Source organism: Microtus pennsylvanicus, chromosome 5 (assembly GCF_037038515.1).
Source record: "Microtus pennsylvanicus isolate mMicPen1 chromosome 5, mMicPen1.hap1, whole genome shotgun sequence".
NCBI lineage: Eukaryota > Metazoa > Chordata > Mammalia > Rodentia > Cricetidae > Microtus > Microtus pennsylvanicus.
In genome coordinates this window covers 57609916-57635651 of record NC_134583.1, presented here as the reverse complement: position 1 = coordinate 57635651, position 25736 = coordinate 57609916, and the positions used below count along the sequence as shown (strand labels likewise).

Sequence of the window (25736 nt, the reverse complement as noted above, 5' to 3'; positions counted from 1 at the left end):
TGGGGTTTGGTGAGGGCCTTTCTCAGGGCAGGCAAATGCGTCCCCGTGCTACCTCCCAGCCCACGTGTCAATCCCTCCTCTAAACCTGCTGCAGCTCCCCCATGCCCAGGCGTCCTGTGTGTGGTGCAGAAAGACAAGGAGCAATGGCCTAACCTGACTGAGGACAACAGAGCAAAACCATGGTGTTGGGGCTGATGTGTAGGGACGATTGGGGAGTTGCTCCTTGGAGCTGGAGAGGTGAGTGTTTCCTTTCTCAGAAGAGTGCAGACAGAAATGTGGATGATGAACAAAGCTGACTGGGGTTGATTTAAGACCAAAAGGTGTCCCCTAAAAATTCCCATTTTCTTTATAAGAGAATCCCAAATTGAGGCTGGTCACTTCCCTTGTGGGTTTTCTGTTACATGAAGGGATAGAAGGCAAGAATATTAATAAAGAAACTCTGATGTGGGGGCAGACGCTACTCAACAGAAGCCTTCTAGAAGGTGGGGGTACTAAAAATAGGCAGAAGTCACCAGAAACACTGGGGAAGATGGCTTTGGGGAATACCCATGAATATCAAAGAAGGGTTTGCTAAGAGAGGAGGATAAGCACCCATGAAAGAAAACCACCCTCAGAGTGACAGCAGGCTGTCCTCCAGCCATGGCAGAGCTCTCTCACCTACATAAGGACAGTGTCATCAAACTATGGGATGTGGCCCTTGACCCACTAACAAATGGGAGAACAATGGGAGGATTGGCTGAGTTTGGTTTTGTCCTGGTTCTGGTAAATTTCAATCCTTAAATATCCGCGTGAAAAAATAAAAAATTGTGTTCTCACTTTCAAGGTCTCTTCCTTTATTCCAAATGTGCTTTAAAGTATTTATTGAGTGGAGATTAAAGACGGGATGTTGAAAGGTGAAACAGAAGTTAACAGTTCTCTTCCAAGTTCTGGCAGACGTCAGGAATTTATGTGTCTGTTCAAAAGAAGTATGCTTACATTTTAAACATATCTTCCTTTATTCTGAATGTTCTTTACACAAAGATACATAATTTTACTTTTTAAAAGTATGGTTAACTCATCACAGATTACAAATTATAAACATGTTCTCTAGTAAGATCAATATAAATAATCATAAAGAATTACAAATAATTTTTAATAAATCACTGCACCATAATTATGGGCATCTAATTATGTGGCATTTGAAAAATATTCACTCACGAAAATTTTGGAAAACTTTTCATATTTTCTTTAATGTAGATTTCTCTATTTCTTCAAATATATAGAATACAACATGAATTTTAATCATCTGAAGATAGACTGTATTTAAAATGGAAATGGTTATCAATTTATAATGGTTTATTTCCCTAAACAAATAAAGGAAAATTACATACGTGGTCTAAACTCCAGTTCTCCTGCTGGCCCTGACGGAGCGATTCCTTGTTGAAATTTCTTCTGTTCCAACTGCTGTACAGCCTGGTGAGAGGGAAATACTGACTGAAAGCTTGACAAGATTTACAATTATCTAGAAGATAAAATTCTAGGCATGTGTTTTGAGGGAGTTTCAAGATTGAGGTAATTAATGTGGGGGAAAAAACACCCTCAGTGTGAGCATTACTGTTCTATGGACCGGGGTCTTGGATTGTATAAAAAGGAGAAAGCAAGAGAAGTAACCACATTCATTTGTCTTTGCTTCCTGACTTTGAATTCAATGTCACCGAGCTGCCTCCTACCGCTGCCCACCATGCCTTCCTGCCATGCCAGACTGCAGCCTCAAACCGTGAGCCAAAACAAACCATTCCTGTACATCAGTTCTGCCTGGAATTTATCCCTGAGACAGAAGAAGTAACTAATAAAGAGAATGTGTTACCCTGAGTGATGCTCAGGGGGCCCAGATGAATTTTCATCCCAACCCAGTCTTATCTTTATCTTGAAGACAAGGCATGGTAGATCAGAAGTTCCCCTCGGGTGGACTGGCAAAACTGGTTGTATCCAAGGTGGCTGCCAGACTATGTCAGTCTCTAACTTCATTATCAGGCAATACATAGGCTAAAGGACACACCTCCCAGTGCCAGGACAGTTGGCAGAGTCGTGGAAGGAATGGTAACAAAACAAAAGAAGGCAGTGCCTGGATTTCTGGGAAATCTATACCTACACCCAGAAAGGACACAGACATCCTTTTGTTAACCCACATCCTCCTCATCTCTCTCACTCTTATCTCTAATCTTCCAACAGCCAAGGATTAGGAGGCTGGTTTGTGAGTCTTGGCAAAGATAAAAATCACCTTCACTGCTCAGTTGGTGTGACGTTTTCTCATGGATTCCACAACTCCAAAACAGAAATTTAACAAAGCTAGTTTTAAAACACGGTAAAATTTAAAATATGACAGCTTAATGATATATCACAAAAGCACAAGTTTAGCTTAGTGTTCTGTCGTACTCCTATAATTTCAGAACTACGGAGGCAGAGGCAGGAAGATTAGAAGTTCCAAACCAGTCCTGGCTACATAAGACTTTGTCTCAAAAAATGAAATAAACAATCAAACAAACAAAAAATCCACAGACTTTCAGTCAAGCATCTAAAATTTGGTTTTCGGTGCTTGTTATTATTGTTACACTGAGGACCAAGCCCAGGGCCACACACAGGCTAAGAACATTCTCCACCTCTGGGCTATACGTCCAGTCCCTAACTTGAGTTTGTTTGTTTTTATTTGAAACAGGTTTCACTCTGTGATACAACTTAGTGGCTGGACTCAAGCAATTGTCCTGTCTGAGTAGCTTGGACCAAGTACATCACATCTAGGGGCGCCTGAGATCCCCTGAAGGCCACATCTCATCTGCTAACACTTAAGTTCCTGAGCCTCATGCAGCCCATGACGGTCTCTGCAAACCACACCCCCTCAGTGCCTACCTGATGATACTCCTGCTTCTGAGCCTCAAGGTGGTCATGCTGGCGCTGCAGCTCTTCCTTCTGCTTCTGCAGCTCATCCGCCTTCTTCTTTAGCTCGTTTTCTTGCATAGCAATAATGTTTTCATATTCTTTTAGTTCTTCCTCGGTGAATAACTGTTGCTGACCCAGTGTCTAAAAGAAAGGGAAGTAGATAATGGTACCAGAAACAAAGGAATGTCACGGCTCAGCTTTAAAATTCTATAATTGTTGGTACTGGAGAGATAGTTCAGCAGTTAGGAAGCCTGGTCTGCTCTTCCAGAGGACCCAGGTTCAATTCCCAGCACCCACACGGCAGTTCACAACTGTCTGTAACTCCAGCCCCAAGGGGTTCAATACCCTCACACATAATACCAGTGTACATAAAAATAAAAATAAATAAATCATAAAAAATTTTAAATACTAGAATCATCATTTTACAAAACAGTATATATAATATACTTTTGGCAAAATAAGAAAAAATATATTAACAAGGTGAGATGGTTAATGGGCTCCAGTTCAAAGTCAGCTCAAACTAAACTGAGTTCTAGTTCAGCCTGGTCCCTAAAATGAGATCCTCTCAAAATACAAAACAAATGAAAAGGATGCCTGCCCAGATTAGTGATGTGACTTCCAAATTTTCCTGGACTAATATAGTGAATGGATGAGTGAGTGGGTGAGTGGGTGGGTGAGTGAGTGGGTGAGTGGATAGGTGAGTGAGTGAGTGGGTGAGTGGATAGGTGAGTGAGTGGATAGGTGAGTGGGTGGGTGAGTGGGTGAGTAAGTGGGTGAGTGGATAGGTGAGTGGGTGAGTGAGTGGATAGGTGAGTGGGTGAGTAAGTGGGTGGGTGGGTGGGTGGGTGAGTGAGTGGGTGGGTGAGTGGATAGGTGAGTGGGTGAGTGAGTGGGTGAGTAAGTGGGTGAGTGGATAGGTGAGTGAGTGAGTGAGTTGGTGAGTGGATTGGTGAGTGGGTGAGTGGATAGGTGAGTGGGTGAGTGAGTGGGTGAGTGAGTGGGTGAGTAAGTGGGTGGGTGGGTGGGTGAGTGAGTGGATGGGTGAGTGGGTGGGTGGGTGGGTGGGTGAGTGAGTGGGTGGGTGGGTAAGTGGGTGAGTGAGGGAGAAAAAAATGACAGAAGGAAGAGAGGGGGAAGGAAAATGTTATATTAGTTATTATTAGTGGTTTCCTTTTAACTAATTTATTCATTACATTTTAAATATTTATATGTATGTGCATGTGTGACTGAGAATACTCATGTGTACCATGTGCATGCCTGGTAACTGCAGAGGCTAGAAGAGGGTGTTGGATGCTCTGGAACTGAAGTTGGAAGTCACCTTGTGCAGGCTGGAAACCCAGGCAAGGTCCTCTGCAAGAGCAGCCAATGTTCTTAACTCCTGAGCCATCTCTCCAGCTCCTGTTTATACTTTTCAAAAGTGTTTCTTTTCTGGTTTTTGGAGACAGACTTTTACACAGTCCAGGAAGGCTTCAAACTTGCTATACATCTGAAGATGACACCTTGAACACTGATTCTCCTGCCTCCACTTTCTATGTGCTGAGAGGATAGGCATAGATGGCCATACCTGGGTTATGTGCTTCTTTACATGTTTTGTGTTGCTGGGGATTGAACAGAGGCAGGACCCTGTACATGACCGTGGGGTGTTCTACCACTGGGCTATATTCCCAGCTTCCCTTTTGTACCACCACCACCCTTTTTTCACTTTCGATTCTGACCAGGGCCCTGAACTCACTCTGTAGCTCAGACTGGCCTTGAACTGAGAGCCACATTCCTGCCCCAGTCTCTGGAGAGTACCTGGCTGACAGATTCGCATTACTGGTTGAGCTCCTATAGACAGGTAGAGAGACAGCACGGATAGCGTGGGGAGGAGGCAGTGCACAGGCCAGAGAAGACATGGGTGTCCTACTGCATCTCTTCCACTTTTATTCCTGAACTTGAAGTTAGTCTGGTGGTGTGGGATGTCCTTCTATACACGTGTCGCTTTTATTAGTTAATGAATAAAGCTGCTTTGGCTAATGGCTTAATATAGTAAAGCAAGACAGGCTGGAAACCTAAACTGAATGCTGGGGGAAAGAAGTTGGAGTCAGTGAGAAGCCATGTAGCAGCCAGAGGAGAGAGACGCAAGCCGTCAGTCGGAACCTTGACGGTAGGCCAAGAGCCTCGTGATAAAATATAAAGTAATAGGAATGGGTTAATTTAAGATGTAAGAGTTAGCTAGCAATATGCTTAAGTGATTGGCCAAGCAGTGATTTAATTAATACAGCTTCTGTGTGATTATCGGGTCTGGGAAGCCAGGAACAGATGAGCAGCCTCCAACTACAGTCCGGCAGACAGCAAGTCCTAGCAATTCTCCTATCTCTGTCCCCATCCCACAGCAGCAGGGGAGTTACAGGTGTGACCGTGCCTGACTTTGTACATAGATAATGGGGCTTGAACTACAGTCCTCACACTTGCATAGGAAGCATTCTTATCCTCTGAGCCGACTCCCCAGGCCCCAGCTTCTTTCATAATAACAATAAAATATTGGAAGACAGGTCTAGGGGCTGATACCTGCTATCCCAGCACTCAGGAGACTGAGGCAGGAAGGTCACCTCAAGTGTAAGGTTGAGGCACAGTGTTAGAAGATAAAAGCCCAGTGGTGCCGTCCTGTAACGACAACACACGGGAGGTGAGGCAGGAGGATCAGCTGAAGGCTGTCCTTGGCTACACAAGACATTGCCTCCAAGAAGAATAACCAAAATGGATCTGCAGACACCGCTCAGTGGGTCCTTTAATTTATTCTTAAAATATCTCTGTTTTAAACTTTTAGTGATGTTAGTTTATACTTAACAAATGTACACTTTTAAAAAGATTTCTAATCTAAACTGGAGAGTTGACTCAGCAGTTAGGAGCACTGGCTGCTCTTAGAAAGGACCCAAGTTTGGTTCCTAGCACTCCCATGGTAGCTCACAATGGCCTATCACTCCAGTTCCTGGTGACTGGATACCCCCTTTCCCTTCCTCAGGCACAGGCGTGCACTTGGTGTACATATATACATGCAGGAACTTAGACATGCACATAAAACAGAAATAAATAAACCATTTTTTAAAAAATATTTCTAATTTTATGCACTGTGATCATAAAGATAAATTGTTAGAAAGTTTTCCCAGGAGACAAGGAACCATTACTTTACAGTGACATTATGTAGAACATAAACCCTGTAAGATTACACATACGAATCGTGAGGAATGGCAGCTAAAGGCAGACACAGTGGTGCAGCGCCTCGCGAACCGCCTGCCCCTCTAAGGCTGGTCCTCTTACCTCCCAGTTGTCTGGCTCCAGGAACTCTTTCTTCTCTGTGGCTCTCAAGAATTCTTCTAGAGTCACCAATCGGTCTTTGTTGCTATCGATCTGATTAAAGGAAAATACAAAAGCAATATAAACAAATCTTTGTTTAGGTACAAATTCCCAAAAGATGCCACCTTGGAGATATTCACCAGTTAGGACTAGATGAACATCACAAAGACGAGAGGGGACAATGAGGAAATGCACTCCGCTTTTATGGAGTCAAGAAACACACATCTTCCTCTTCTTCATACTTAAAACTTGGAAATACAAGCTGTCAGTCGCCTGATATGCTCACGACCAACACAGCAAGTCAGTGATCTGGCTGGTTATGCCGTTAGGACCAAAGTCTTCACAGTAAACACAAATCCAGCTAGACCTAAGTGCTAGACCCAATCGCCACTCCAGAGTTCCTATGGCCAAGAATAAAGCAGCCAGGCTAAGAGGCTCAACTTACTGCTTTTCGAAAGGGTACACTTTCCAAAATGGGGTCTCAGCGAATATACACCTAGCTATGAAGATCAGTGGTTCTTCTGTCTCTGCCTATCAAGTGCTGAGAATAGGGGCATGTGTGGCTGTTTGAATACAAATGCCTCCCATAGGCTCCTAAAGTCGTGGTGCTATTTGAAGATCGGGAGGTGTGGCCTTGTTGGAGGAAGGATGGGGGGGTGGGTGCTGTGAGGCTTTGAGGTTTCAAAAGTTCAAGCCAGGCCCAGTGTCTCACTGTCTCTACCTGCAGATTATAGTTCTCAGCTCCTCCTCCCGTACCATGCTCCCTGCCAGGACGGTACCAGATAAAGCCTCTGAAACAGTAAGTAAACCCCTAACTAAAGGCTTTCTTTTATAAGAACTGTTCTTGCTGTGGAATCTCTCCTCAGCAACAGAACGATGACTAAGATGGCATGTGCCACCACAACTGGTTCAACTTTTTTTAAAAGGAATAAAATCTAACCAGAGCAGAAGTCAATGGCCTCTCCAAGTCCTCTTCAGTATACAGGTCTTGGTAAACTCAGTTAGAACAGTGAACTTTAATGACAATGAAATTCGTTTGACACTGGGTCTATAAGACCAGGCCTCAGTTGGCAGTCCATAACCTCCCCACTCTACAGGGGCCCCAGTTCAGCACTGAAAGATCAAACATTCCCACCGAAACCACTGAAGTCAAGCAGCTACCCTGGGGCTAGAAAGATGGCTCAGAAATTAAGAGCACTTGCTGTTCCTAAAGAAGATCGGAGTTCAATTCCCAGGAGCCACTTAGTGATTCACAAATGCCTGCATTTCTAGTTTCAGTCTATAGAGCATATACGCCGACATAGAGCATCCTATGCCACCCAAGGAATGAATGAACGGGAGCTGAAAGGTGAACAAGGCCAGGGACAGCCCTGGGCACGAGGGATGGGCAGAGGATTCTGAAGGCTTGAAGAGTATGAACTGTATCAGAGTGTTAAAACCATGCAGCACGGGCAAGGACAGCGGTGCCCTGACGGGATGGACTAACGGGGACTAGGAGGTCACAGCACAATTAGCACAGGCTGTGGAGAAAATGAAAGGAGACAAAAGGGGGAGGGGGGAGGACAGGACCCTGGGAACAGGCTGGCTGTGGAAGAAGAGAAAGGCAGCAAGGCTAAGAGCTGGGTTTGGTTCCCAGGGTGGAAAAGAGGAGACCACGTCTGCCCTCTAGGCGGAGTGATCCAGCAGATGAAACCTAGCCCAAGGAGACAAAGGGAGTCAGCAGCATGAAGATGTCCTTAAAGAGAGACCTGGACTCCGAGCAGATGAAGGAGAGGGCCTTCAACAGGCACAGTAGCCATGATTACCCACGGATCAGACGCAAGGCAAAATGAATGGTCAGAGTGGCTAGAAGTTTTGGTAGGGAAAGCTCAAATTTCTCTTGGTTGCCCCTATCTTTGTAGGACACTGAAAGAAAGGGCAGAAGAAGAGGAGCATCTTGAGGCTTTAAGGAGGGCCCAGGTTATGTGAGAGTTGGATGCTGGAATGGAGATGTTAGTGGACCAGGGATTAGAATTGCCAGGCAGAAAGCCCGCTAGTTATCTGGGTTCATAGCGGGGATGGAGTGAGGCCAGTTAGTCTCCAGCCACATGTCTCTGTTGGGGAGGAGGGTAGTGCAGCAGGCTCACACACTAGATCAAATACTGTGCTGAGGCCAGTGTCCTTCCATTCACATCTGTCAGTTACTTAGCAACATGGGTCACTCTGTTCCTGGAGACCCAAGTCAAGGGAGAAAGGACAACTCACTGAACAAGCAAAGGCGATGCGTAATCAATTGCTCTAAAAGATAGAAATTGAAATTTTAGGTCTCCGTGATGGTTTGTGTTGTTATTGCCATTGCTGCTCTGTCCTTCATGTCTACATCTCTGCCTCTAACTCATGTGTTGCTCAAACAGCCTGTGAGAGGTACCCATCGTCTCCTCACTGACCGGCTTCAGTCAGTGGCATGTGAGCAGACATGAGGCTTGGTATGGCTGGGCATGAGTCTTACACGTTCCATGAAAGGGTTCTGAGTTCATTAGGACCCTTATTTTATCCAGTGAGAGAATGTTCCCGCAGCCTGGGAATGAAGTACACCAAAAAGCCAGACCATGCTAGCCACAAGCTTGGCTGAATTAGCACTTCCTTCCCCTAACCTTGAAATTTACAGAAGGTAAACAAGATGTAAATATTTGTTGTCATAATTATTAAGGTAACAGAACTTGGGAATCTTCTTGCTGTGGGCTGAGTACCCCTTATCCAAAATGTGTGGGACCAGAGTGGTTTTAGAGTTTGGGTTTCTAAAAGGAAATTTTGAGATATGTTGTGGCATTTCATTTGCATTTTAATAAATAAAGCTTGCCTGAGGATCAGAAAAGTAAAACAGTCCCACTGGCCAGCCTTACAGACCAGACAGCAATGACACACACCTTTAATCCCAGTAGCCACGACACACACCTTTAATCCCAGTAGCCACACTAGTTTGTCATAGAAACCGGGCGGTAGTGGTACACGCCCTTAATCCCAGCCCTAGAGAGGAATAGAAAATGGGAAGAGTCAGTTCCCAGACACAGTCTCATTCTGAGATCCCTGGAGGCAGGATCGCCATTTTGGACTGAGGAAGAGGTAAGATTCAGTGGCTGGCTGTTTTGCTTTTCTGATCTTCAGGTTGAACCCCAATATCTATCTCTGGATTTTTACTATTTGTGCTACAGAGATGTTTGCATTCATAATGACATTTCTTGGGGTTGGGACCCCCAAACAAAATTGATTTATGGTTCATATATACAATTTACACATATCGCCTAAAAGCAACTTTATACAATTTTGTAAGTAATTTGATGCATGAAACATAAAAATTCATAGTACAGGCCTTTCTACATCTTGTATCTTTGTCAGTGATCAGAAAGTGTGAAATTCTGGTGCACTTTAGATTGCTGACTAGGGCTTTCCAACCCATAAAAGTTTATATAGGTTTTAAAAATGTTACTATAAAACATCTTTGCTTTTCCTGCCCCAAAATATTTACTGCTGATATACAGTAGTATCATAATCCTGTAAAATATTTTAAAGTGGTTACTAATTATTTTGTTAAAGAAATCCAGTATAGTATTCTAGTCACAAATACAAAATCCAATTAAATATCTATGATGAGGGTTGGAGAGATGGCTCCGCAGTTAAAAGCATTTGCTGCTCTTACAGAGGACCCAGGTTTAATTCCCAGCACCCACATGGTCTCTCATAACTGTCTGTAACTCCAATTCCAGACCAGGCATCTTCTTCAGGCCTTCTCGGGTACCAGGCATGCACAAGTGCATATATGTACATATAGACGAGCACTCACACATAAAAATAAGTAAATATAAAAAAACCAACTGTATATTTATTCTTCTATCTTGTGATAAGAATTAATGCAAGAACTTGATGAATGACAGAAACGACCCACACCCTAACCTTAAAGCATACCTCATTCATGACATGTTCTCTCATCCTAAGCCTTTCTTCCTCCATTTCTATCATATCGTCCTCTGCATTTCGGGGGTCATACACTTTCTCCAACTGAGAAAAGAAAATGTGAAAACCAACATGAAGGAAGAGGAGGTGAGGGAGGGGAGCGAGGCAGGTGGGGCTGAGAACATCACCGTCATTTACCTCTTTTGTGAACAGCGCTTCTAACTCTTGTTCATCCAGGAATCCATCATTGTTGACATCTAAAGTTCAGTAGTTACAAACGCAAAAGCAGATCTGAGTCCTTCAGAAATAGATACTTAAACTACAACGACAACGGTTTGCAAAAGCAGTGCTGATGCGAAGTGACCATCAGCTTCAGGTAGGGCTTCGAATTTCCCACTAGGCCTCCGATCAGACCAAAGGACAATTCTACATTTACAGTTCATAATCGTGTTTTAGAAAAGCACATCTCTATTTCTTTCCAGAGAGACAGAGCAGTTTCTATAAGACTGAAAATAGTTTTTTGAAAAAATTAGCATAGTCTTGCTATGTAGCCCTGACTGGCCTGGTATTTACTAGGTAGTCCAGGATAGCCTAACATATGCAGCGATCCTCCTGCCTCAGCTTCCCAAGTGATGAGATTACAGGTGTCACCACCAAATAAGCTTAGCAAAGTTTTAATTCTGTCATGTGAAGCTTGTTAGAGATAACCTAACCGGCCACAGAAGCAGCTCCAGTTTACAGAGGGCTCTGGAGTGAGTCACACAATGATTCAATAGCAAAAGCAAGCAGAAAGACATGGCTAAGATCTAAAACATCATCTGTTGAGATCAGCTAAAAGACTATTAACAATTTCATCTGAAGGAAAATGTCCAAACATTCTACTATTGGTAGAACTTGACAGCAAACCATCACAGCGATCAATAACGATGAAATCAAATATAGACTTTTCAAACAGCAGATATAAATATCAATATTTGTATCAAATCTGTTACCATGTAATTTGAAAAATGTCTTGGGGTCAAAGTCATTAGGATCCAATCCATCAGCCTCTTCCCAAACCTCTTTTAGTTGATCTTTGCTTCCCTGTGAACCAATTTTAAGAAATTGCTCAAAACAAATTATAATCTACATATAGAGATTCAAAAAATATGTCAGAGGAACTTTTCAGAATTAAGACTCGAGAATTATGTGCTAAACTTAGGATAAAATTTGGCTACAAAGAATTCACTTCATTTAGATACGATTTCCAGAAATCACGGTCCTTACAGGATGATTGACTTTGGGGTGGTCTTCATGCTTCCTCTTCATTTCTTCAAATTTGGATTCTTCCTGCTTTCTCCTTTCCTCATCCAGTGTTTTTAAGAACTCTCGGCGCTCGTGCTCCTTCATCATCTCATACTTCTTAAACTCTTCATGCCGCGTGCGGTCATACTGCTCCAGATCTGCAGTTGCCTAGGTCACAACACATTCAAATCAGCATGCTGGGGAAGTGCAAGTGTGCAGGGTGCCTGTGAGTGTGTGTGTGCGGTCACATGGGAGGGGCATTTGTGTGCAGGAGTGTGTGGAGGTGCATGCTGGAGTCTTCCTTCCTTGTTCTCCACCCCATTCAGTGAGGCAGGGTCTCACAGCTGAGCCCGGAGCTGTCTCTCTAGAACAATAAAACAGCTCTAATAATCTGTTGTGCTCTCTAACAGGTGTGGGATAGGAGAGTAGAGCAAACAAATATTGAACTATCCAAGACAAGCAAAATATAAACTGACTTCAAAAAGAAAGAACTAGGCCAAACAATGGCGTGACACGAAATGAAAAGTGGTTGAGTGCTATTTCACTAAATTTCATAACCACCAACTAAACATTAAGTTTGTTAGTTCTTCTCATAACTACTACAATGGGTCCCCAAACTCTAATTTAAAACCCCCAGGGCTAGCCAGATGTGGCAGCTCATACCAGTATTCCCAGCATTCCCTAACATGTATGAAATCCTGAATTACACTCCTAGCACCATATACAAATATAATATATAGTAATATGATAATTATATAAGAATTATAAATATTATATAAATATATCATATATAAAATAAATATACTAGTAATAAAATATTTAAGGGATTTTCTAAAGTTTAGGGCCCAGGAAGTAAGGCCAAATGGAGATGGAGGGAGATACTTAAGTCACACTTCCTCAAGCCAAGAAATACTAGGGAAAAGCTGGCAAAGGAAACTGATTCTTCCATAGAACCTTCATAGGCAGGACTTCCTTACTAAGTCCAAATAAAAACTACAGATACCATTGTGAGTGGCTAGTTCAAGCCTTGTTCAGAGTTGGCAGCATTTTGGATTTGGGGACATGGATGAGCGATATACACCCATGCTGGTAACGTTATCTGCAGTGAGGAAGCTTAAGCAGCCTTCCTCGGAAGATGCACGCTCTCCAGAGCCCACGGAAATTGTGTTCCCTCCATTGAGTTTATCTGTCAAATTCAGGTCCTCAAGAAAAAATCAAGACCCCACTTGGGGGCACACCCTCACCGCTTTGATTAGCATATCCAAATCTCTGGATTCAAACGTGTCGGGATTCTGGTGGTTCAGGTGTTCAAACTGCTTCAGAAGAAGGTGGTGGTTCATGCCAGTGTCTGCAAAAGCATGAGAAAATAGCAAATACCAGTCTCAGAGGACACCGAACCTTAACGTCTGAAATATGTTAACACAGAAACTTGAGCCTCTCTGCATAAGCACACGAGTGTGCACACACTACTCAGGCACACACGTGAATACATTCATACCACGCACATAGAAGAGCATGCTATAGGCACTTTATGTAAACCAAGCCTCAGCAAGCAGGAACTGGACGCACCCTCCCCATCTGTCCAGAACCCACCTTGAAGGGAATCCAGCTTGGCTTTGATAAGCATTCTCAGCCTTCCTACTTCTTGCCTCTTCAGTTCATCGAGTTTTGTCCTCACATGGTGACTTACTAAGTCCAGCTCTTTGCTCAGCCTCCCGCTCTGTCAACAAAATAAATAAATTAATTTTACCTAGTATATTCCATTTGAGACCTGAGGTGACAGAGCAAAAATAGCATTGTAGGAACTGGAGAGACGGCTCAGCAGTTAAGAGCACAGGCTGCTCTTCCAACAGACCCACATGGCAGCTCACAACCATCGGTACCTCCAGATCCAGAGGACCCAACACTTTTATCTGATGTCTGCGGACACTGCGTGCACATGACGCGCGCACACACACACACACAAGTAGAACATGCACACATTAAAAACGAAAGCAATTGTTTTTAAATAGCATTATCCTAAATTAGCAGTAGTTTGGCTAACTTGGATAAATTCGACATTATAAAAGCATTCCTCTCAGAAGTCTCATTTCAGCTGGGATGACTCCTTCCTAGAACCCCAGCACTTGAAGTGTGGGGGCAGAAGGATCAGGAGTTCAAAGGCTTTGGCTATACAGTGAGCTTGAGACCAGCCTGGATTACCTGAAACCCTGCCTTGAAAGACAGAAACGAACTATTCCTTCTAAGAAGTTCTTTTAAAAGCTAAAAGCAGAGTGGGCATGTGACCCAGCAATTCCATCCCAGGACTCACTGAGAGGCTGAAACACGTTAACACAGAAACTTGAGCATCACTGTTCATGGCAGCATTACTCAGACTAGCCAAAATCAGCAGAAATCACTCAAATGTCTTCTCAACTGATGAACAGTTAAAACCTACAACATCCCTTCCTCAGTTTAGCCCCCAGATAAGGGATTATTTCCAGAACTCACACACACATTGAAACCCATGATGCATAAATACATAACGGAATATTGTCCCGTATAACCTGTGCAACTGTACATTTTCAGTATGACCAGGACATCACACATAACGGTATTCTTAGGATGGAGGCAAACGGCTGCACCTGCTGCAGTAATATGAGATACAGCTCATTCATTACCTTATCTGCTAATATGGAACTGACCAAAGACTCAGGCCCTAACCCGCTCCTCAGCTTGGAATAATGTCCTGCTGTGTTCAGAACATGATCCAAGCCACTGCACTTGCTGTCCACAGCTCCCTGCCATTTGGCCCATGAATCCAACACCATTATCTGGCCACTCATGGCCTCTATTTCTAAGTCCAGAGTGTTTCCTATACATGGCATGAGTCACAGCCTTTGCTGTTGGGCTCATACACCCTCCAGCCCTCCCTCTTCCTTCTACAGGTTAGCTCTGACATAATCTCTGCTGGGCTCATACACCCTCCAGCCCTCCCTCTTCCTTCTACAGGTTAGCTCTGACATAATCTCTGCTGGGCTCATTCACCATCCAGCCCCTCCCTCTTCCTTCTACAGGTTAGCTCTGACATAATCTCTGCTGGGCTCATTCACCATCCAGCCCCTCCCTCTTCCTTCTACAGGTTAGCTCTGACATAATTTCTGCTGGGAAGGATGCCTTCCTGTCATTTCCCACTGCTTCATACAGGCCACATGTCTGTCTTCTACCCCTCTGACACACAACAGCCCAGATCCACCCGTCTGATCTACCTCTCAGTGTGAGTTTTCTGCTGCCCGCAGCTGAGTTCCACTTACCCTTATTTCCTCTATGTCTGCTTTCTGGAGCTTCTCTCTGAAATGCTGATCTGTTTCCAGGACGTCAATCACTTGCTTGAGGTATTCATCGTAATAAAGCCCGGTATCCTTCGAATGAGAAACAGCCACAGTTCAGAAGGTTTGCCTTGGTCTGAACAGAAAGACTTGCATCTTGAAAAGCAACTTCTAGCAAAATGGCACCATGACAGAATGTCCTCTGACAGTTTCAGTGGTCAGGAAGTGTTCAGAATTGGGAACAATATCACGGCTTATTATAAAAGTGTAAATGTCCTGTGTGGTCTAGCAAGTGAAGATTTAAGGTTGGGTATGTAGCTAAGGGGTAGAGTGCTTGCCTAGAATGTACAGGCTCCAGGTTCCATTCCCACCACTGAAAAACAACAACTCAGTGGTGTGAATGGATTTCTGGGAGGAAAAATAGTTTCTCCCCATGATCATCTCTCCCTCTTTTGAAATTAACCGTATTTCTCTTTTTGGATGATTATTGCCACATTAAAATAAATCTACATACCAACTACACTAAATAACAGTGGCCAGTGTTATATCACCTGGTTCCTGCCCAGTACCCTTCAGAAACAGTTGCTCAATATGGGATTCTATGCACAGTCAACATCTGCAACACTTCACAGAATTTCACCTGTGAGCCAGTTAGCAGCCATCCTCATACTCCCTTACCATAGAAGTCATTTAGTTATTCTGACCCACTTACTGGTGGTTCTATCTTTGCGCTTTCCACGGGCTCAGTGTTGTGGACTTTGGTCTTATCTATATCTATAGGCACGGCTTCCAGAGCAGTAAACACACACGGAACCAGGAGAAAACAGTACTGCAGCTGGATGATCTTCCACCGCATCTGAAATGAAGACATAATTACAGCAAAGTCCAGGAAAGATGCTACAAGGCTGTGACATGTATTCCCGGTGCCATAGCCACCACATTCAGACACTCATTCCCAAGAGGCCAAATGGAAAAAAAAAATACCTCTAGGAAATGAGGTGAAAATAAATTTTAAAAACTGATGCTTGCAATCAATCATCAAAGAAAATCAGGAGAGAGCTTTGTGAGTTGGCATGGGCCTATCATCCTAGTACTCTGGAGGCTGAAGCAGGATTGTATGTTCCAGGCCAGCACGGGCTACTTGGTAAGACCCTGTCTCAAAATAAACAGATCCCGGTGTGGTGGTGCATAGCTATAATCAGAGGCAGAAAGGAAATTAAGGGAGAAATGTTTTTCAGACAAAATAAAAAACACAAGAAACAAAACTTCGACTTCTAAACTGCATATATAAGTAAACGTTTGAAAGTGAGACACGGTGGCTCACTCTTGTATCCCAGCATGAGGGAAGCTGAGGCAGGAGGAGTGCCATGAGTTCAAGGCCAGCCTGGTCTACATAGTTTTAAGTTCCAGGCCACTCTGGGTACAGAGAAGCTGCATCAAAAGATAAACAAAAGAAAGTAAACATTTAGACTACGGTGGGAATGAGGAATGAGGGTAACATGAGAGGGTGGGTAAGGGGGAAGAAAAGATGTAGACATGAGAGGGTAAAAGTAGAAGAGTGGTGGATATAAAACATTGCCCGTCTAATGTCACGTGAGGAATCAACACGGAAACCCTGTGTTTACACAACTGTGACATAAAACCAGAAAGGGGGCATTTGTGGAAAAGGGAAGGGGCAGTGGGGAGCACACAGAAACAAAACACAATGCCCATTATGAAAATGTCATAATTAAACCCATTATTCTGTACACTAACTAAAAACATGAAAGGAAAAAAGAAACCAAGCTGGGTGGTGATGGTGTATGCCTTTAATCCAGCACTCAGAAGTAAGCAGATCTCTGAATTAGAGGCCAGTCTGGTCTACAGAGTGAGCTCCAGGTCAGCCAGGGTTACACAGAGAAATCCTGTCTGGGGGGGGGGGGGGGAGAAAGAAGGAATGAAGGAAAGAAGAAAGGGAGGGAAGAAGGAAGAGAGGGAGGGAGGGAGGGAGGGAGGGAGGGAGGGAGGGAAAGGGAAAGGGAAAAAAAAGCAGAAGAGGCAGGAAAAAAAGTTAATTACCAAATGCTCAATACAAGAGGCTACGGAAGTTGCTCAGTAGTTAAGAGTACTTGATGCTTTTCCAGGAGACCCAACTCAGTCCCTAGCAGACCGCTCACAACTGTACAAAACTCCAGTTCCAAAGAAAATTCTGGCTTCCATAGGCATGCATGTAGTACACAAATACACACAAGTACAAAACATCCATACACATAAAATCAAAAATAAATAAATCTTTAAAAACAAATAAAGCAAAGGACTGCAGAGCTGGTCAGCAGTCGAAAGCACTTGCGATGTTCAGAGACATGTAACAGCTCACAGTCACCTGCAGCTCCAGTTCCAGAGGATTTGGTGCCCTCTTCTGGCCTCTGTCAGTACGGCATGCAAATGTACAGACAGACAAAGATAAAATATATAAGTATTAAAAATAAACAAACAACAATTTTTTTTTAAGTGGAAAACCAGCCAGGCTGGCAAGATGGCCCAGTGGGTAAAGGCATTTACTAGCAAGACTGACAGCCTGAGTCTGGTTCCTGGGACCCATATTGATGGCAGGAGAGAACTCAGCACTGAAAGCTGTCTTCTGGCCACCACATATGTCCGATGCATATGGACACTCAGAGAATGAATGAATGAATCTAAAAAACTAAACAAAAACAAACACAAAAAACAGCCAGGCAATGGTAGTGCATGCCTTTAATACCAGTGCTCAGGAGGCAAATGTAATAAGTCTGAGGCCAGCCTGGTCTAAGAGAGTTCCAGGACAGTCAGGGCTATACAGAGAAACCTTGTCTCAAAACAAAACAAAACCATAAACAGCCAATATCTGCTTTCAAATAAATAGGTCAATAAAATACCAAATAGGCCAAGTGTGATGGCATACCCCTATAATCAAAGAACTCAAGAAGTAGAGGCAGGAGGGTTGCAGCAAGTTTTGTAGCTAGCCTAATCTACATACCAAGTTCCAGGCCAATCAGACTATATAAAAGAGACTGTTTCAAAAAGACAATAACAAAAAAGTGTGTGTTTATTAGGTAGGATGCTGAAGAGGTTTCTGTAGTGTGGTGATTATTATGCTCAACTCTCACAAATAGGATGTCAGAGGCTAAAACAAAAGAGTAAAGGGTTTCAAATATTTTGAATATTGTAGTTCAAGTTTTATTCCATTTTCATAACTATTCATAGCTCTAGGTCTCCTGCAAGAATCAGAAACGATCACTATCTAACACTACATGAAGGCTTATCTTAGGGGTCAGATCAAGAATAATGCTAAGAACATGCAAAGCATGGAGAAAGGCGTACAGGAAACAGAAGTCACAGAGCAGGGCTGAGACCCGAAGTGACTGACGCCCAATTGGCAGGCTACCTGTGAGCAGCTCCTTGAAAGAAATGCAAATTCCCAGTCCTATGCAGACCTTGTAAACCAGAGACCTGGGAAGGGCCCCACAATCTCTTTTATCAAGCCCTACAGCTAACTCTGAAGCAACAGAAACCACTGCCCTTCATCACATCGCCTTCATCTGCTCTACTGTTTAGAATGTTTATCTTCAAGGTAGTTTGGGGACTGGGGGTGTAACTGAGCAATAGAGCACTTGCCAAATATGCATAAGGCCCTGGGTTTCATCCCCTACACTAGGGGAGGTGCAGCCTACTGAACCAAATGTAGTAATAGAAATTAATACCTAACAGTAGGGCATAATCAAATTTAGGTCTATATTCTTTGTTTCCATTTTTGTATGTGGATGGGGTGTGTGCATGTGGTGGCCAGAGACTTCACAAGCTGTCCACCTTGTTTTCTGAGACAAGGTTTCTCGTTGGGGCCTGAAGCTTGCTAGGTAGACTTAGGGGGCTGGCTAGGGATCTACTTGTCTTCACTGACCCTTTGCTGTGATTACAAGCATTTGCCACCAAGCCTGGCTTTTTATGTAGGTTCTGGGAGTCAAACTCAAATCCTCATTCTTGCACAATGAACACTCTGCCAACTAAGCCATCTCCCCACTGCCCCTTAGGTCTACACTCCAGTGCTAGCTGTGACAACCTGTAGGTAGCTGTGTCATCACAAACCAGCCACGGAACTTCTCTAATTTGGGGGGTTTCTCTAGACCTTACTATTGGTCCTTTATTGAGATAAGGGTCATGTGGACCAGGCTTGTCTCAACTTTCTGTGTAACCAAGGATAACCTTGAATTCTTGATTCTCCTGCCTTTTACAGGCCTGGACCACCACATCCAGTTCAACCTCAGTATTCTTTAAGTTTATAAATCCCACTATCAAATTAGTGGGTGTCAGAGGCTGTGGGAGTTGCAGCAGGTGACAACTAATGTCCAGATGTCAACCCACCAGAGGAGTGATTCTCTGATGGAGGAGAATCCCATCCAGGCAAGGCCTACGGGACCACTGATGCAGGAAACCATTGCTCCTGTGTGTAACTTCACATGGGCAAAAGTAGCTATGGTGTCTCCCCAATACCTGCACCACAGTGCATGTAATCTCATGATTGCATCTCAATCTTATGGGCACATATATCCCTGGGTGGTCAGGAAGATGACTTCTCATTAAGCACTATAACTTTAATATATAGAGAATGTACTAGGATATGTTTCATAACTAGATCTATTGTCCAACAAGGACTGTAAGACACTTTTTTTTTTTTTGATTTTTCGAGACAGGGTTTCTCCGTAGCTTTTGGTTCCTGTCCTGGAACTAGCTCTTGTAGACCAGGCTGGCCTCGAACTCACAGAGATCCTCCTGCCTCTGCCTCCCGAGTGCTGGAATTAAAGGCGTGCGCCACCACCGCCCGGCCCTGTAAGACACTTAAAAGCCTGCCTTGTTCCTCTTAATTAGACAAACACAAGGAAACAACAATTTCCCCTAATCTAAGACAAGCTACATACAACTAGCTCATTTTCACTCAGAGCAAGTTCAAACTAGACTAAATGTTTCTGTACATGGATCATAAGTTAAAAACTTTACAGATATGCACAACATCAGATTGGCAGATGTCTACCAAGGTTTATTAACACAAAGCAAGCTAAAAGAATCGGGTCAATTCTTCGCTTGCCAAGTCTGACTGGTTAAGACCCGACTCTCTGTGCAGATCTCTCTGTAGCTTGTCTCACCTGGGCACTGTGACCCAGCCTCTGGTCACAGTCTTACACCTGGAACCTTGAAACCTTGTGTTGCCATGGTAAGTGGCTCGGATCCTTATCATTCACCCAAGGAATGTGCTATGACCAATGAGATGTAGCTCATACAATTTTTTTATCTTTTCACCTTAAGCCTCCTGAAGAAAAAAAATGTATTTAAGCTAGGTGAACAGAGAAGCAGGGGCAACTGGAACAGAGAATTGAAACAAGGAGAACTAGAAAGAATTAGAACACAGAAGAAAATAGAAGAATAAAGAACATGACTCGGACAGCACATGTGTGAATTTATTCCATACCCCTCAGATAGAGAACTTTTAATCTCAGTTTTGGGGCTGGAGAGATGGCTCAGTGGTTAAGAGCATCGCCTGCTCTTCCAAAGGTCCTGAGTTCAATTCCCAGCAACCACATGGTGGCTCACAGCCATCTGTAATGAGGTCTGGTGCCCTCTTCTGGCCTGGAGACATACATGCAGACAGAATATTGTATACATAAAAAATAAATAAATATAAAAAAAATCTCAGTTTTGCTTCGCTGTGGACTTCTTCCTCAAACACTGGAGGTGACTTTGAAGAGCTGGACTCTCAGGCTACTGTTACGTGGATAAAGCAGAGGTCTTTTCTGGCACCTAATCAGAAATACCAATAAAACTGCTGTACTCAAACCAACTATATAAAACTACTAGGTTCAACAATTTACAAAAGTCTTTAAATTAAACCTCTACTTGAACAGGGCTTATGGAGCAAGCCTAACATTATACTGTTAAAGCAAGAGGCTTGGGTACCAGTGCTCATACACAAAAGCCAACCGCAAGACCAGCATAGGACGACTACCAAAGGAAGTTCCTATCAAGAGACAACTGGAAAAGAGGTAAATCCAAGAAAATGCCACACTCTGGAAACAGAGGCTCTGCCCTAACTCCTGGCTTGCTGTGGGTGGACAAGAGCAATGTGTAGGCTGAGAAGATGAGGGGCCTGCATTCAATCATTCTGGGTTCCGTTTTAGTTTTACACGGCTCAGACAATTCATCATGATATACCATTCAAAACCAGAGGCTATTTTGCTCTTTAGTAATTTTGAAAAGTCAAAAATTGAGATTTTTTAAGGAGAAATCTGTGGTTTTAAAAATCAAATACAATGATAAATACAATCAAGAGCAAAAGGGACATACATTATACAGGCCCGCAGTAGGCAAATCCCGAGAGAAGGAAATTATCACTGCTCAGGGTTGAGGGCATGAGAGAGGGAAGCAGAAGTAAAGGCTACTGGAGAAAGGATTTATTTAGAGGGAGGAAAATTTGCTAAGGCAGATCGAGGGGACAGCTGTACAACCATCAGAGTGTACCAAACAGCAGTCAACCGAACACTTTAAATCGAGACAGACTGCAGCTCGGTATGGGGATACATGGAGGCTAAAGCAGAAAACCTGTCAGCTTGAGGTCAGTCTGGACTACACAGTGAACTCCAGATCAGTGTGAGCTACACAGTGAGATGGTGTGTGGGTGCATGTCTGTGTGTGTGTGTGTGTGTGTGTGCATGTGGGCCCGTGCGTGTGCCTCTGTGTATGTGTGTGTGTAAATTACATGATATAAAATCATTTTTCAATTTTTTTATTGGTACCTGAAGGTACAGCCGTGGGTGTTGGGAACTGAACTCTTATATTTTTGGTTGTGAGCCTAGCCTTTAACGGCTGAGCCATCCCTCCAGGCCTCAGTTTTCAATTTTACAAAAAAGGGATACTGCAAAAAAATTCCAGCTAAATGTTTTTAATGTGAAGAAAAGATAAAATTTGTAACCCATGCTTGGCATCTATATAGCCATGCTTTATACCTTTGCATTGTCTAAATTTTATATTCTTAGCAATTTCATCTTTTGTTCTGTCACTAACAGGAAAAAAAAACATGATCTGCTTTCTTCATAATTGTCTTGATAATTCTTTTAATTTTTATTTAAGCATGAGGTTATATAAATTTAAGATCTTCTAGCCTTTTACTATTTGAGTGACTTTGTGTCTCAATTTACCTTAGGCCAATTTTACTTGAAACCAGCACTGCTAAGCCAGTTCCATTTCCTATTTGTGTGCTAATAGATAAGATATGCATGTACACACACACATACACACACACTGTTATGTACAGCTGACAACCTCTGCCCCTTTTGTTGTTATTTATTTATTGTGTCTGTGTGTGCGCATGTGCCACCATGAATGTGTGACGGTCACAGGACAGCTGTTAGGAGGAAGTTCTTGCCTCCATTATGCGAGTACAATCTTAGCCTCCTTTTTTTTAAATTTTCTTCCAGATTTATTTATTTTATAAGTGTTTTTGCCTGCATGTATAGCTATGCACCACATCCATGTAGCACCAGAGGAGCTCAGAAGAGGGAGCTGGATCCCCTGGAACTGAAGTTACAGACAATTGTGAGCTGCCATGTGGGTTCTGGGAACCAAACCTGGGTCCTCTGCAAGAGCAACAAGCGTTCTTAACCACTGAGCCATCTCTCCAGCCCCATCTGCCTTCTGATTCAAATATGTCCTGTTTAAATTTACTCAGATTACTGATTCCGTACTTATCAACTTAATACATGATTCTTTAGCTTAATAACTTAGAAATCAGGGACTGCCTTTCAGTTAATTGAAAAAACTGATTGTCCAGGTGGTAACAGCCACACGGGCTTTACTATCTGAACGTCATACACTTTGTTGCAGGCTTTCTTACTGGCATGACCTCAGACTTTTCACATTATTGCTATGTCTTGCTGGTCTGCTCAGTGCTCCATACCTGCGACCATAGCACTCAGAAGGCTGAGGCAGAAGGACTTGAGAGGGTTTAAGGCCATCCTGGGCCACAGACAAGGGGCTGCAGACACAGTTCCATGGTGGAGTGCTTGCCCGGCACACACAGAGCCCTAAACTCAATCTCCAGGCCTACCAAGGAAAAAAAGCGTTAGAGTCTGGCATTCAAGTATTCTTCCATAAGCAGAGGAAATGAAGCGGCTGGGTGAGGCAAACACGGCTGTGAGGGAAACAACCTGACCTTCTCATTTGTGGGCACTAACTGCTTTACCAGACGGTGGACAGGAAGCTAGAACACAAAGTTGTGTTACTCTACATTGTGAGACAGACAGAGTTCCCTACGAGAAGCCTGAGCACAGCTGAGGGCAGCAGAAACTGACTACAGCCCCGAAGTGTTTTCCCAGGTACTGGCTGATGTGGCAGATGTGCCCATCACTGTCAGCAGTGCCCCCCTAACACGGAGCAGATGTTTCACAACTTCCAGCAATGTGGCTGAGAATAGAACTCAGGGGTAGAGTGTTTATCCAGCACGTGTCCGGCAAAGGGCTTGATCCCAGAACCGCAGGATGAGGGAGGGACAAAAGCTAATTTCAGTCAAGGAGAAACACTGACAGACTTCTGACGCTCTCTCACACGCCTCAAAATAGTAACACTGAAGTGAGAAAGAGACCGGCATAGGAGAACGGGCTTTTGCTGTTTGAAACAAGGTCTTGCTATATAGCTCAGGCTGGCATCGAACTCACGGTGACCCTCCTGCCTCAGCCTCCTAAATGTTGAGATTACAAGTATGCATCAGTGTACATAAATTTTAAAAACATTTTAAAATGTTTATGTATTGTTTCTTTGTTTTTAGAAACTGATATAAACAACCAAGAATGACTTTGAACTTCTGACCCCCTGCCTCTGCCTTCTGGAGTGCTGAGATTATAGCTGTACACTGACATGCTCAGCTTATGCAGTAGTGGGGACTGACCCCAAGGCTTTGAGGATGCTAGGCAAGCACACTGTAGACTGAGCCACATCCCAGGCCATTCCCTTTTGTTCCTGCAGACTTGTTTATTGCTCATTTGTATCATCCCATACAAGATATTTCAGCGACGACTGTGAATATGTCCATAGTGCAAGCCTCTTTTCAAGAACACTGAATCCAGTGGGTCCAGCGCTTCTTCTATTCAAGTAGGCTCTCTACCCACTAAACTGCATCTCCAGTCCATGAACGGTTTTTAGAGCACTCCACTGAAGGACAATCAGAAAAATAGCTGGCCAAAGGCGCTGATACATTATATCTGAAACTACAGGGCAGTCACCCAAAGTTGTTACAGTGTGCTCTTGTGGGAGAGGCAGCGGCACAGCTAAGGAAGAGTGGCTAAATCTGGGCTGAACGCTGAAGAACCTGACCCAACCTGCCGAGCATGTTAGCTTAGCTCCTGAAGCGTTCTGACATCATGTGAGCGAGCAGTTAAGGAACGAGAAGCCTGGGAAAGAGCACAGATTGGCGGTGTTCCTCCACAGCTGACAGCTGTCAGTGCTTTCGGTTAACAAACCGTTTAAAGAGTTTGGGGAAGAACACACAGCTGAAAGCAGTCTGCCAGCTTATGGTCACACCAAGAAAGTTCCAGCACCAAAGCGTGTGAAATCGAAGTTATAGGATTAGAAGAAACTTCCAGGTGATGGGGCCTGACAAGAAAGCACAGGACTGGGGAGATGGTGCAGCAGGTAAGAGTACTGGCTGCTCATCCAGAGGGCCACGGTTCAAGGCCCAGCACACAAACAGAGGAGAATCACAACTGCCGGTAACTCCAGTGCCCAGGCATCTGACACCCTCTCTGGCCTCCTTGGACACTGCCTGCATGTCATACATAAAAGGAAAATAAATACATCTTTTTATAAATGCTACACAAAAGCTGTATGTCTAAATTAATCTTTAAGAGCTTTCAGTAAGCAAAATGGAACTGTGCATGCTACGGCTTGTATGGCTGCCCGTTTTCATTGGCAGCATTATTTTTCTACATGTCATACCATCATGTGTCCATCCTATCAATGAAACACAGGAATCCCAAATGGGAACTCTACCATCTCCTTTAGGATTTTCTATCTACCCTACCTCTCATTTCTTATTTCATGTGGAGATCAGCGATAACCCGCAGAAGCTGGTTCGCTCCTTCCACCACCTGGGCCAATGAACGGAACTCTGGTCCTCAGGCCTGGCAGCAGCGCCTTTTCCTGCTGAGCCATCGCAACAGTCCTGCCTACTTCCTTCTCTCCGGGCAGTGGTGGCGCACACCTTTAATCCCAGCACTCAAGAGGCAGAGGCAGGCGGATCTCTATGATTTTGAGGCCAGCTTGGTTTACAGAGCAAGTTCCTGGACATCCTATCTCAAAAAGTAAATAAATAATAAAAACTAACGACAATGACAACAAAAAAAAGGAAGAAAGAAAAAAAGCTACTTAAAACATATCCCTCGTTAGATTTTAATCTCTTCGTGCTCATTCTAGATATAACTAGAACAATTACCTTAAACATCGCTTAGGTCCTTAATAAAGACTCGATAAATGTCAACTGTCACTGTCCCAGAAGAAATGGAAAGTGTCCACGTCCATTAGGTGGAAAAGAAATCTCCTGAAACACCAACACAACGTCAAAAGTGACAGATCCATTTACAGACTTCCATCAACTGAGAAATGTATGAATGTCTCATGGGGGAGCTGAGGGAAGGGAGGGGTAACCCAGTCTCCTCCCCTGACCAGGTCAGTAGGCGTGGCCATGTTTCCTTTATCATTCCTCAGCTTCCAACACAGACCTTGAAGAAGACAATGTGCCAACTGCTGACCAGCAGATGGAGCCAAACGTGACAGGCTGACACTAAACTCTCTAAAGGCAGAACAACCTGAAATCCACTCAACTCCCTGTACAGTCCAGGCTGGCCTCAGATTCAAAGCACTCCTGCCTCCTCCTTCCCAGTGCTGAGCTCACAGGCAGGAGCCACC

The 25736-nt window shown here is 43.8% G+C and overlaps 1 protein-coding gene across 3 annotated transcripts in view; it reads right to left on the bottom strand.

The window, feature by feature from the left end:
• Nucleotides 1–816: 816 nt before the first annotated feature.
• Nucb2 (nucleobindin 2) overlaps nucleotides 817–25736 on the bottom strand; it is a 34968-nt gene continuing 10048 nt past the window's right edge. For 2 of the 3 annotated variants that reach the window (XM_075971988.1, XM_075971989.1), the window contains 12 exons: nucleotides 15487–15630; nucleotides 14760–14867; nucleotides 13060–13186; nucleotides 12711–12814; nucleotides 11449–11634; nucleotides 11175–11265; nucleotides 10381–10439; nucleotides 10195–10287; nucleotides 6217–6306; nucleotides 2887–3057; nucleotides 1371–1452; nucleotides 817–952 (listed from right to left, as the gene is read on the bottom strand). In XM_075971988.1, coding sequence (XP_075828103.1) covers nucleotides 945–952; nucleotides 1371–1452; nucleotides 2887–3057; nucleotides 6217–6306; nucleotides 10195–10287; nucleotides 10381–10439; nucleotides 11175–11265; nucleotides 11449–11634; nucleotides 12711–12814; nucleotides 13060–13186; nucleotides 14760–14867; nucleotides 15487–15630 — 1263 coding nt within the window. In that variant the 3' untranslated portion in view covers nucleotides 817–944. Of the gene's footprint in view, nucleotides 953–1370; nucleotides 1453–2886; nucleotides 3058–6216; nucleotides 6307–10194; nucleotides 10288–10380; nucleotides 10440–11174; nucleotides 11266–11448; nucleotides 11635–12710; nucleotides 12815–13059; nucleotides 13187–14759; nucleotides 14868–15486; nucleotides 15631–25263; nucleotides 25369–25736 lie in introns of all 3 variants that reach the window. The other variant, XM_075971987.1, reaches the window with a different exon arrangement.